Genomic DNA, 13,648 nt, shown 5'->3' with positions numbered 1-13,648 from the left:
TATTATATATAGAAAACTGTAAATACTCTGCTAAAAAACTGCTAGAACTGATTAATGAATACAGTAAGGTTACAAAATCAACATACAGAAATCTGTTGCACTAATATTGCAACAACAGAAACAGAAATTAAGAAAACAACCCCATTTACAATAGTACCCAAAATAATAAAATATCTAGGAATAATCTTAACCAAAGAGGTGAGAGACCTCTACTCTGAAAACTATAAAACTTTGATAAAAGAAATTGAAGATGACACAAAGAAATGGAAAGACATTCCATGCTCATTGATTAGAAGAACAAATATTGTTAAATGTTTATACTACCCAAACTAATCTACAGATTTAATGCAATCCCTATATAAATAACAACAGCATTTTTCACAGAATTAGCACAAATAATCCTAAAATTTTTATGGAACCACAAAAGACCCCAAATACCCAGAGCAATCTTGAAAAAGAGAAAACTGGAGGTATCACAATTCTGGACTTCAAATTATATTGTAAAGCTATAGTAATCAAAACAGTATGGCACTGGCACAAAAATAGACACATCAGTGGAACAGAATAGAAAGCCCAGAATCCCTCGATTATATGATCATTTTATCTTCGATCAAGGAGGCAAGAATATACAATGAGAAAAAGTCTCTTCAACAAATGGTGTTGGGAAAACTGGACAGCTACATGTAAAAGAATGAAACTGCTTTCTTATACCACACACAAAAACAAACTCAAAATAGATTAAAGACCTAAATGTGAGACCTGAAACCATAAAAATCCTAGAAGATAGTGCAGGCAGTAATTTCTCTGACATTGGCCACAACAATATCTTTCTAGATATGTCTTCTGAGGCAAGGGAAACAAAAGCAAAAATAAACTACTGGGACTACATCAAAATAAAAAGCTTCTACACAGCAAAGGAAACAACCAACAAAACTAAAAGACAACCTACTGAATGGGAGAAGATATCTGCCAATGACATTCAGTGAAGGGCTAGTATCTAATATTATATAAAGAACTCATACAGGGCGCCTGGGTGGCTCAGTCGTTATGCATCTGCCTTCGGCTCAGGTCATGATCCCAGGGTCCTGGGATCGAGCCCCACATCGGGCTCCCTGCTCTGCGGGAAGCCTGCTTCTCCCTCTCTCACTCGCCCTGCTTGTGTTCCCTCTCTGGCTGTCTCTCTCTCTGCCAAATAAATAAAATCTTTAAAAAAACCCAAAAAACTCATACAACTCATCAATGAAAAAAAAAGTAATGCAATTAAAAAGTAGGCAAGAGATGTGAACAGGTATTTCTCCAAAGAAGACATCCAGATGGCCAACAGACACATAAGAAGATGCTCAGCATCACTCATCATCAGGGCAATGCAAATGAAAACCACAATGAGATATCATTTCACAGCTGTCAGAATGCTAAAATCAAAAACGAAAGAAACAAGTGTTGACAAGGATGTGGAGAAATAGGAACCCTTGTGCACTGGGAATGCAAACTGCTGCAGCTACTGTGGAGAACAATTTGGAAGTTCCTGAAAAAAATAAATTACCCTACCATCTAGTAATTGCACTGCTGGGTATTTACCCAAAGAATGCAAAAACACTAATTCAGAGGGATATGTGTACTCCTGTGTTTACTGTAGCATTATTTAAAATAGCCAAGTTATGGAAGCAACCTAAGTGTGTCTATCAATAGGTGAATGAATAAAGAAGAAGTGGTATATACATACAATGGAATATTATTCAGCCATAAAAAATGAGATATTGCCATTTGAAACAACATGGATGGATCTAGAAACTATAATACTAAGCAAAATAAGCCAGTCAGAGAAAGACAGATACTATGTGCTTTCACTCATATATGGAATTTAAGGGGAAAAAAAAAAATTAACAAAGTGAGAAAAAAAAAAAAAGACAAACCAAAAATAGACTCTTAATTATAGAGAACAAATGGTTACCAGAGAGGAGGTGGATGGAGGGCTGGGTGAAATAGGTGAAGGGGATTAAGAGTACACCTACCTTGAGTGGAGGGGGGTGGGGGGGATGGGGTGGCTGGGTGATGGACATTGGGGAGGGTATGTGCTATGGTGAGTGCTGTGAATTGTGTAAGACTGATGAATCACAGACCTGTACCCCTGAAACAAATAATACATTATGTTAATAAAAAAAAAAAAGAGTACACTTACCTTGGATGAGCACTGAGTAATATAGGGAATTGTTGAATCACTGTATTGTACACCTGAAATGAATATAACACTGTGTTAACTACACTGAAATTAAAATAAAAATGAAAAAAATAAGAAAACGTAATTATTGATATGTATGTACTTACTGCCATTTTCTTAATTGTTTTCTGGTTGTTTTTAGTTCTTCTCTGTTCCCTTTTGCTCTCTCCTCATGTGGTTTGATAACTTTCTTTAGTGTTATGCTTAGATTCCTTTTTCATTATTTTTTGTGTATCTATTTAGGTTTTGGTTTGTGGTTACCATGAGGTTTAAATATAATATCCTAATATAAAGCAGCATATATTAAGTTGGTGGTCACTTAAGTTCAAAAAGCACTGCAGGGGCACCTGAGTGGCTCAGTTGATTAAATGTTAGACTCTTGATCTCAGCTCAGGTCTTGATCTCAGGGTTGTTAGATAAGCCCTGAGTTGGGCTCCAGGCTGGGCATGGAGCCTACTTAAATAAATAAATAAATAAAAGCACTTCATAGCTATTTCTCCTTCCATATTTTATGTGCATGATGTTGTATTTTACATCTTTCTATTCTGTGTATGCCTTACCTAATTTTTGTAAATATAATTGATTTTACTACTTTTATCTTTTAACCCTATTAGTAGCTTTATAAGTGTTTGATATCCTACCTTTACTATGTGTTTGCTTTACCAGTGAAAATTTTTCCTTTCATAATATTTGTCTACTCATGGTCTTTTCTGCTTAAAGAAGTCCCTTAACCTTTCTTGTAAGGCTGGCTTAGTGTTAATGAACTCCTTTAACTTTTGTTTGTTGGGGAAACTGTCTCTTCATTTCTGAATGATAATCTTGCCTGATAGATTATTCTTGACTTTAGGTTTTTTCCTTTCAGCACTTTGAATGTATCATGCCATTCTCTTCTGGCCTGCAAAGTTTCTGCTGAAAAGTCAACTAATTTCCTTAATGGGGTTTCTCCTGTATTTAACTAGTTGCTTTCCTCTTGCTGCTTTTAAGATTCCCTCTTTAACTTTTACCATTTTAATTATTATATGTCTTGGTGTGGACTTCTTGAGTTCAACTTGTTTGGGGCTTTCTGTGCTTCCTTGACCTGGATGTCTGTTTCTTTACTCAGGTTAAGGGAATTTTCAGCTATTATTTCTTCAAATACTCTGCCCCTTACTCTCTTCTCCTTCTGGGACCCCTATAATGTAAATGTTAGTATGCTTGATGTTGTAGGGATCCCTTAACCTGTCTTCTTTTTTTTAAAAACTCTTTTTTCTTTTTGCTGTTCAGCTTGGGTGGTTTCCATGACCCAGATTACTGATCTTCCAGATTATTGATCCTTTCTTCTGCATCCTCTGATCTGCTGTTGCTTCCTTTTCGTGTATTTTTTATTGCAGTTACTGTATTCTTCAGCTCTGTTTTTTTCTTTGTATTTTCTCTTTGTTGAAATTCTCAATAAGTTCATCCAGTCTTCTCTCAAGCCTGGTGAGCATCTTCATGACCATTAGTTTGGACTCTCTGTTGGTAGATTGCTTTCTTCCATTTTGTTTAGTTCTTTTTCTGAGGTTTTGTCTTGTTCTTTAATTTGGAACATATTCATATTCCTTTGTCTCATTTTGTCTGACTCTCTGTGTTTATTTCTATATATTAGGTAGTTCAGCTACACTTCCTGGTTTTTCCTGGTCTACGTAGTGGCCTTGTGTACAAGGTGTCCTGCAGAGCCCAGTAGTGTAACCTCCCCTGGTCACCAGAACCAGGTGCCCCAGGTGTGTCCCCTGTGTGGGCTGTGTGCACCCTCTTGTGATTGGGCCACAGCTGATGTGGGAATGCTGGTAGGTGGGGCTGGCCCCCCTTCCCTGGTGCAAGAATCATTTTGGAGGGGCACTTGTCTGGGCTAGGCTACCAGGTGTGGCAGGGTGGTTGTCACTTTGGGGAGACATCAGCCCTGACTGAGGCTGCTCACCAGGTGTGGTGGAGTAGGAGTCATTTTGGAGAGGCACCTGCCAGGGCAGGTAGGTTGGGTGAAGTGGGTCCGTAGGGCAATCCCACTGTAGGGCAAGTAGTGCTAGCAAGATAAATATAGAGTGTCAGCTAGGCTTAAGGAGGGCAAGAAAATAGTACCTGCTAGTACTTCCATTACCAGAGAAAGCTCCTACAGATTCCTGCCCCTCCAGCATGCACCCTAAAATTAATCATTCTCTTTCAGATGTAAACCAGGTGCTTTTCAAACTGCTGCTGCTTCACTGGGTCTCTGACCAAGTGATAAAGTGTGCTGGTCCCTTTAAGAGCAGAGTCTTGATTCCCAGTAACCCTCTGGCTCTCCTGGAGTTAAGTTTTGCTGATTTTCAAAGCTGCTGTAGTTAAGCCCCACTTATTTTCAAAGCCACACATTACAGGGGCTCATCTTTCCAGTGTAGGTACCTAGGGCCTAGGGTACCTAATGTGGGGCTTGATCCCTTTGCCCTTCAGGGTGGACCTCCGCACATGCGATATTCCTCCTGCTTGTGGGTCCTTATGCTGGGGGTGTGGTACCTGACCATGTCTCTGGTCCTCCAACCCTTCTCATTTTGGCTGCTACTTTATGTTGTTAGCTGTAGTTGATCTGTTCTGCTTATCTTCAGGTTATTTTCAGAGTGACTTGCATTATGTGTAGCTGTTGCTTCCAGGTATACATGGGAGGAGGTGAACTCAGAATTCTCCTATTCTACTATCTTCCTAGTCCATTATTTTTTTTTATTAACATATAATGTATTATTTGTTTCAGGGGTACAGGTCTGTGATTCATCAGTCTTACACGCTTCACAGCGCTCACCATAGCACATAACCCTCCCCAGTGCCCATCACCCAGCCACCCCATCCCTCCCACCCCCCTCCACTCCAGCAACCCTCAATTTGTTTCCTGAGATTAAGAGTCTCTTATGGTTTGTCTCCGTCTCTGGTTTCTTCTTGTTTCATTTTTCCCTCCCTTCCCCTATGATCTTGTCTTGTTTTTTAAATTCCTCTTTCAGTGAGATCATATGATAATTGTCTTTCTCTGATTGACTTATTTCGCTTAGCATAATACCCTCTAGTTCCATCCACGTCGTTGCAAATGGCAAGATTTCCTTTTTTGATGGCTGCATAATATTCCATTGTGTGTGTGTGTGTGTGTGTGTGTGTGTGTGTGTGTGTGTGTGTATATATATATATATATACCACATCTTCTTTATCCATTCATCTGTTGATGGACATCTAGGCTCTTTCCATAGTTTGGCTATTGTGGACATTGCTGCTGGAGACATTGGGGTGCACGTGCCCCTTTGGATCACTACATTTGTATCTTTGGGGTAAATACCTAGTAGTGTTATTGCTGGGTCATAGGGTAGCTCTATTTTCAACTTTTTGAGAAACCTCCATACTGTTTTCCAGAGTGGCTGCACCAGCTTGCATTCCCACCAACAGTGTAGGAGGGTTCCCCTTTCTCCGCATCCTCGCCAACATCTGTTGTTTCCTGACTTGTTAATTTTAGCCATTCTGACTGGTGTGAGGTAGTATCTCATTGAGGTTTTGATTTGTATTTCCCTGAGGCCGAGTGATGTTAGCACTTTTTCATGTGTCTGTTGGCCATTTGGATGTCTTTTTTGCAGAAACGTCTGTTCATGTCTTCTGCCCATTTCTTGATTAGATTATTTGTTCTTTGGGTGTTTCCTAGCCCATTACTGATGAGACTTTAGGTTCTTCCAGTTTTGTGCTATTAAATACAGTGCTCATAATGAATATTCTTTTACCTATGCTATTGTATACATGTGTAAATATGCATATCTCTATGATAACTTCTGAGTGTTCAAATGATTTATTCATTTTAAATTTTGATAGATAATGTCTTATACAAAGGTAATAACAATTTATATACCTGTCAGCAATGCATGGCAGTGCCTGTTTTCGCATACCCTTGGCAGCACTGATTATTATCCCAAAAGGTAAGAAGTGATTTCCTGTTATGTTGTGAAAACATGCACCTCTCCTATTGAGGTGTGTTGAGTATGTTTACATATGTTTAGAGAACATTTGTATTTCCTTTTCTCTGACCTGTCTGGTGAAGCTCTTTGCCTATTTTCTGTTAGTTCATTGTTCTTTCTCTAATTACTTTAAAATATAATCTAATATCTGTCTACATTTTAAAGAAATTAGCCCATTGTCTATGATAGTGGTTCTCCGTGTGGTTCCTGGACCAGCAGCATCAGTATTCCTTATATGAAATGCAAATTCTCATGCCTTATCCAGGACCGAGTATCAGCGATTCATCAATTCGTGGTTTGATAAGTCTTCCAATTTTTAAGAACTGCTGGTCAGTTATATGAGTTGAGATATTTTGCCCACCTTGTCATTGTTTTTTTCCCCCATTTCATCTGTAAATGTTTTTGTGTAAAAGATAACTTTAAATATCACCACAGTACTGTCTTCACACAGCATTCCTTTGGCTTAGAGTTAGGCTCCAAAGAAGGTCCATATAGAGCAGTTGTTGATGTGTCCTTTAAATTTTGTATTCTGTAGCTTCCTTCCTCCCTCCCCCTTTTTTATTACAATTTTTTTGTTGAAGAAACCAAGTATTCGCCCTCCAGAGTTCCCCACATTCTGGATTTGGCTAATTGCACACTCCATGTATTTTAATACATTCTTTCTTCCCTGTATTATATAAACTGATAAGTAGATCTAGAGATTTGATGAGACACAGTTATGAATTTTCACCAAGAATATTTCCTGGTGGTAATGTGTATCTCTGATGATATCTAACATGTAATCTCTTTTTTAAATCATATTAGCAGCCATTGATGGTTATTATCTAGATCAGTGTTTCTCAACCTTTTTTAAATTGTTGCTTTCCTAATGAGAATTTTTAGATTTTTCTTTTTTCCCAAATCACATCACATAGCTCTGTGTCCACCTGGAAATTTAGTGTGGGGCTACACTTTACCCATGTGCTTTGCTAGGACCTATCTTATAGTTCATTTTAGGAGTACTGTTATTACCAGTTGCTGCATAGCTGTTGGAAAAAAGGTAACTGATCTTTTTAAAAGTAATTGATCAGACTTCTGTTTCTGTTTTTGGTGGCAAGTAATTTGGAAGGAACTCACATTGAAAACAACTAAAAATGCTGGTTAGAATGTAAAATCTTCAAAGAACAGTCAAGATATTAAGGATCTACTAGCCAAATTGTGAAAGAAAATGGGACTTTAGGAGCACCAGTGGGCCAGTGCCACTTTGCCCTGGGGGCATTTTTCTTCCTTTGACTAAACTTGGACTTTGTGGCTTTCTCCCAGGGCAAGGGGCAGATGTCAAGACCCAGGGCCCATCCAAGGAGAGTAGGTCCGCATACTCTACTAGAACATTGGGCAATAATCGCCTGCAAATTTGTGTGGGAATAGAAATCTTATTTCAAGTTTTGATAGCACAGGAAGAGTAGTATAAAACTGCTTAATTATGTTATTTAAACAGCATTAGTTCTGGAGCACCGGGGTCTGCCTTGGGCTCCGGTCATGATTCCAGGATCCTGGGATCAAGCCCTGCCTCGGGCTGCTTCTCCCTCACCCTCTGCATGCCGCTTCCCTTGCTTGTGCTCTCTCTCTCTGTCAGGGGGATAAATAAAATCTTAAAAAAAAAAAAAAAAAATGAACAGCATTAGTTCTTGTCCAGATAACTTTACCACAGTATAAGTTTTACATGTAAGTGCTGCTTTTGCCTTATAGTTTTATATTGAATTCATTAAGACACAATATCAAATCTGCATGAAAGCTCATTTCCAAAGCTACTCAGTTGTTAAGGGCAGTTCTGGTTCAGAAAAATTTCATTCTTGACTTTGAGATCAACAAAGTGCAATAAAACTTTACCACTGTTAAGCCATTAACTGATGTGTGGTACAGCAAGTCAGGTTTTTGAACTTCTGTTCCTGATAAAACTTCGAACTAACAATGATTATATCCCCAAAACCAAATGAAGTTCATTGTTAACATTATTGGTTCATAAACACATTCAATTTTTTTTTTTTTTGCAAAATACTTGCTAAAGAATAATGCAATGAATAATCATAGGCTTTTTAAACACCTTACATTTTTACAGGTTTTGTAAATTTACCTAGGCCATTTTTTTTCTATCCATGTTTTTCAACACCATCTAATTCTACCCTACATTGTATTGGTTTAGTTCTTTCTCACTTATGTCTTTGAAAACATACTAGCTTGTAGTTGTTCCACACTGACTAGTCATAGAAGCTAATTCTCCATCACTTCAAACTTGGCATTGACTCCTCGGATAAACAACTGAGTAATATTGGTAACATCTGTTGACTCATCACAATCCAAGGAAACCACTCAACATTATTTGTCTTGTTTTTTAATTAACTGTTGGTGGTTTTCCCAACACCCTCAAGTTTTTGAGAAACTGTTCTCACTGTAAAGGCTAATAATCTTAAATTTATTTTCTCTGGACACATTTCTTTAGCCACTGCAATTTAAAGTGATATAATTAATCCATTACCAATAAATAGCTTTCCTTGTTTGGCTAACAAGCCACTTAGAAACACTTTTGTTGACATCTCATTTTAATTTTTAAATTCTGATTTTTCTGACCATTGCTTTCCTGTGAGTCAAAGATATTGCAAGGAGTGCTTAGTCTAGTAATGTTCATCTATCTCTGTATTTTTTAGGGCAACTATAGTGTCATTGCATAATAAATACAGTGCTTTACTGTCTAATTCAATAACTGTCATTTACACTTCACTATGCCCTAAAAATGCAAAATTTCAAATTTACTTTTCTCTTTTTCTTCTCATTTTGACACAATGGGTGTATGTGGTTAACACACCTAGCACTTGAAATTCTATCAACTGTGCCCCTGCAATTTGTAGTGCGTGGAAGAAGCAGCGCAAAGTGATGTGAGTGTTGCATACTATCTGCCATCCCTTTTGCAGCAACTCCACTCTGCCTCTGTAGTATGAAAGCAGTCATAGATAATATGTAAACAAAGAGTGTGGCTGTGTTTCCATGAAACGTGATTTACAGACACTGAAACTTGAATTTCCTGTAATTCTCCCATGTCTCAAAATGTTATTAATTTTTTTCAACCATTTAAAAATGTAAAAATCGGGGCGACTGTGTGGCTCAGTGTTTAAGCGTCTGCCTTTGGCTCAGGTCATGGTCCCAGGGTCTTGGGATCGAGCCACATATCGGGCTCCCTGCTCGGCGGGAAGCCTGCTTCTCCCTCTCCCATTCCCTCTGCTTGTGTTCCCTCTCTCGCTGTGTCTTTGTCAAAGAAATAAAATCTTTTTTAAAAAAGGGTAGTTTCCTTTAAAAAAATAAAAATGTAAAAACCATTCTTAGCTTTCCAAACTGTACAAAAACAGGCAGTAGTTCCAGTTTGGCCCACAGGCTATGGTTTTTGCTGACCCCTGTAGTGGAGCATAAAGTCTTTGGTAAATATATTTATTGTTGAAATATTGAAAATTTTCCTTTGGAATGCAAAGAAGACCGTGATGTCCACTTTCCCCATTGTATTTGTCATCATTATATTCAGGTATAGAAGTCTTTGTCAGTACAGTAAGGCTAAATATATATGTATAATACATTTATATATAGATATTTGGATTGGAAAGGAAGAAACAACTCGTTTGCTGATATTATGATTATATATGTAGAAAATAAAAAGGAAAATACAGAGAAATTATTGGAATTAAAAAGATAATTTAACAAATTTCCTAGCTATAAACACAATGTACAAAATCATTTTTCCCATAAAACATCAACAAATAGAATTTTTTGAAAAAGATAGTGCTATAAAAACATTTAAAAATCTAGTTTTGCCGATCTTTTCCTAACCTCTTGGGGTAGATATCTGTTCATTAAGTTGTAGCATTTGTTTTTATGTTATCTGTATTTAAAGTTCCTCCTAAGTACTATTTCAGCTGAATCCCACAAGTTTTGATATGAAATTTTTTATTATAACTTCAAAATATTAACTAATTTTCATTAATATTTTTTTCTTTGTCCTTTGGATTATTTAGAAGTATAATTCTTAATTTTCAAACAATTGGCATTTTCTACTTTCTGTTATAGATTTCTAACATTTGAGTGTGGAACAGACAGAATTTGCATAGTCTTAAGTGTTACTCTTAAAAGACTCTCTCTCTCTCTCTATATATATATATATATACACACCACTATACTATATATACACACACACATATAAATGATTGGAAAAAATTGATGTCAGACTTTGCTGTAGATCCATGTGTGTTCACAAGCATATGTATTTATGAAATCCTTCTTCTCTATTGATGTCATTACATTGTTTTAAAAATAAAAGATTCCAGGGGCACCTGGGTGGCTCAGTTAGGTGTCCCGACTCAGTTTTGGCTCAGGTCATGATCTCATGGGTTGTGAGATCAAGCCCCATCTTGGGCTCCCCACTCAGCTCGGAGTCGGCTTGGAGATTCTCTCCCTCTGTTCCTCTCCCCACTCACACTCTCTCTTTCTCTCAAATAAATAAATCTTTAAAAAAAATAAAAGATTCTATAAACTCCTGTCTTTTAAATGTGAACAGTATTCCTTTTTTCATAGATTAGAACTCCTTGCCACAAAGCATATAGTTAAAAATCTAGGTTTATATTACTTTCTTAGATTATTATTTTAACCAAAATCTTTTCATAGAGTTCATCATTTTTAAGCATACATTAGTTAATTACTCTTTTATTTTAATTAAATGTTACAGGATATGGAGCCTAGTAGATCATGCACTAATAGCAAGGTGTAATATGGAAGAACCAATTCGTTGTGCAGCTGTAAATGTAGATGGAATCCATCTTGCCCTTGGAATGAAGGATGGCTCATTCACTGTACTTAGAGTAAGGTATGGTATTGGGGTAGAAATAGAAAGAGATAGTAAATTTCTATTAAGTGATAATATGCAATACTCATTGTTTTTAGCCATTTCATTTTCACCCACCTTTCATATTAACATATACACACACATATATATTTCAGATATTAGTTTTATTAAATATTAAATATATAAAAATGGCTTTGTTGGAAAATTGTTAACTCAAAAACCTTGTTTTGGGGCTTAAGAATGCTTAGTGGATTAATGGCTAAAATTTTGAGCTGTAAATTTGGGTTTTGACTTCCATTCCTTGGTATTATTGATTTTTAGTAATGATCCTCTGCCATTGGTGGAGGGGGGTGGTGGTGACTTTGAGGAAGTTAAAAATGGGTGAAAGGTTTTTTGTTGTTATTTGCAGCTTTATTCTTTGGGGAAAAAAAATGCCTGCATCTTTTCTTGTTTGTTTGCATAATTAGAAAAGTTAAACAAATTTGTTAAAGCAGTTTGCATCTCATGTTGAATTATAGGTCCGGTGCATTCAATTGAATTCTATATAGCTATTAAAAACTTTGCTGTAGGGGGGCGCCTGGGTGGCTCAGTCGTTAAGCGTCTGCCTTCAGCTCAGGTCATGATCCCAGGGTCCTGGGATTGAGCCCCACATCGGGCTCCATGCTCCACAGGAAGCCTGCTTCTCCCTCTCTCACTCCCACTGCTTCTGTTCCCTCTCTCACTGTGTCTGTCTCTGTCAAATAAATAAATAAAATCTTTAAAAACAAAACAAAACAAAAAAAAAACTTTGCTGTAGGGGCGCCTGAGTGGCTCAGTGGTTAAGTGCCTGACTCTTGATTTTGGGTCAGGTCATGATCTCAGGGTCGTGAGATCAGACCTCTTTTGGGTGTAGGGCCTGCTTAAGATTCTCTCTCTCCCTTGACTTCCCCCACCCCAACTATTACACCCTCTCTCTTAAAAACAAAAACAAACTTTGCTGTAGATCCATGTGTGTTCACAAGCATATGTATTTATGAAATCCTTCTTCTCTAGCTTAGTGAATGGGAAGACCCTTTCAGTTGCCCAATCCAGAAACCATTAATTCCCTTGTCTAGTTAATCACAGAGTTCTGGAGAATCTACTTCCCAAGGAGCTTTTAAATTAATCTGCTTCCTCCCATTCTCACCATTGTACTCTTGTATAGGCTTCTGCCATCTCCTCACTGGATTGGTGAGATAGCATTGCAGCTGGTCTCCTTACCTCCTGTTTTGCTTCCCTCAAGACTTTTTTTACTCTACAGTTATAGTGATGCCTTTTAAAACACATTTGTTTGCAGCCCTCCTCTTTCTAAAATATGATAAAAGCTTTACACTGTCCTTAGGTTGAAGTTCATAATCCTTAACATAGCCAGTAGTACCCATCTCTCCAGCCTGTTTCTTTCTGCCTCAGTCTCTTTCTTTCAACTGTATAAAATATCTTTTGCTGCTTCAGATACATCATGTTCTCTTGTACCTCTGAGTTTCTCTAGTTGCTGACTCTCTTTTTGGGACAGGTTTTTACAATGAGATATGAGATTTTTCTCTTGTACTACTTTTTTAATTGTGATAAAATATATATAATATAAAATTTACCATTTTAACCATCTTTCAAAATTCAGTGGCATTAAGTACATTTACATTGTTTTGCAACAAGAATTTAAGATGCTTGTAAAACCCCTAAGAGTTCCTCTCATATAGCTTCTATGCATTAAAAAATAGTGATTATTTTTGGTAATTGTACATTTACTTGCCTTTTCAATTACTGTATGCAAGTAACTGGGTGAATAAGTTCTTATCTCTAATAAGTCATTATTTCAGCAACTGAGTCCAACATTGCTGACAGGACCATTGGAATGGTGATTATAACTATTAAATGCCTTTGTAGCTTAACCACAAAATGTTAACTCACAAAATATTCTTAATCCTAGATTTACCTGGTCACTGTTTCTTCTTGGTTTGCAGTACATATTCTTCATATCATGAAGCAGATTTCATAAGTACAGCAGTATTAAAGTACCCTCACAGGAGTAGTTACATTGTGATTGGAGAAACATAGAATAGATTCAGATCCTAACACACTGATTCTAAATTTGGGGTACAAGGTGATGTGCCAACACAAAGTCACATAACTTCTAGAGCATCTCTTCCTTTTGATAAAAAATGTTACCAATTTTATTTTATTTTGTTTTTTTGTTTTTTATTATGTTAATCACCATACATTACATCATTAGTTTTTGATGTAGTGTTCCATGATTCATTATTTGCGTATAACACCTAGTGCTCCATGCAGAACGTGCTCTCTTTAATACCCATCACCAGGCTAACCCATCCTCCCACCCCCCTCCCCTCTAGAACCCTCAGTTTGTTTTTCAGAGTCCATCGTCTCTCATGGTTCATCTCCCCCTCCGATTTCCCCTTCATTCTTCCCCTCCTGCTATCTCCTTTTTTTTTTTTTTTTTAAACAGATAATGTATTATTTGTTTCAGAGGTACAGATCTGTGATTCAACAGTCTTGCACAATTCACAGCGCTAACCATAGCACATACCCTCCCCAGTGTTTATCACCCAACCACCCCCACCC

General features: G+C 37.2%; 1 protein-coding gene across 8 annotated transcripts in view; it reads left to right on the top strand.

Annotated features, from left to right (window-relative positions):
• Window positions 1-13,648, top strand: part of EML5 (EMAP like 5) — a 168,586-nt gene that overhangs the window by 51,270 nt on the left and 103,668 nt on the right. For 6 of the 8 annotated variants that reach the window (XM_032405736.1, XM_032405735.1, XM_032405738.1 and 3 more), the window contains one exon: window positions 10,934-11,071. The exons of 1 other annotated variant lie outside the window; for it this stretch is intronic. In XM_032405736.1, coding sequence (XP_032261627.1) covers window positions 10,934-11,071 — 138 coding nt within the window. Of the gene's footprint in view, window positions 1-7,840; window positions 9,102-10,933; window positions 11,072-13,648 lie in introns of those variants that run through there. One more of the 8 variants, XM_032405741.1, reaches the window with a different exon arrangement.

This window comes from Phoca vitulina, unplaced genomic scaffold (assembly GCF_004348235.1).
Source record: "Phoca vitulina isolate PV1807 unplaced genomic scaffold, GSC_HSeal_1.0 scaffold7, whole genome shotgun sequence".
Lineage (NCBI taxonomy): Eukaryota > Metazoa > Chordata > Mammalia > Carnivora > Phocidae > Phoca > Phoca vitulina.
Note: the sequence above shows the minus strand (reverse complement) of the source record. Positions and strands in the feature narration are given on the sequence as shown.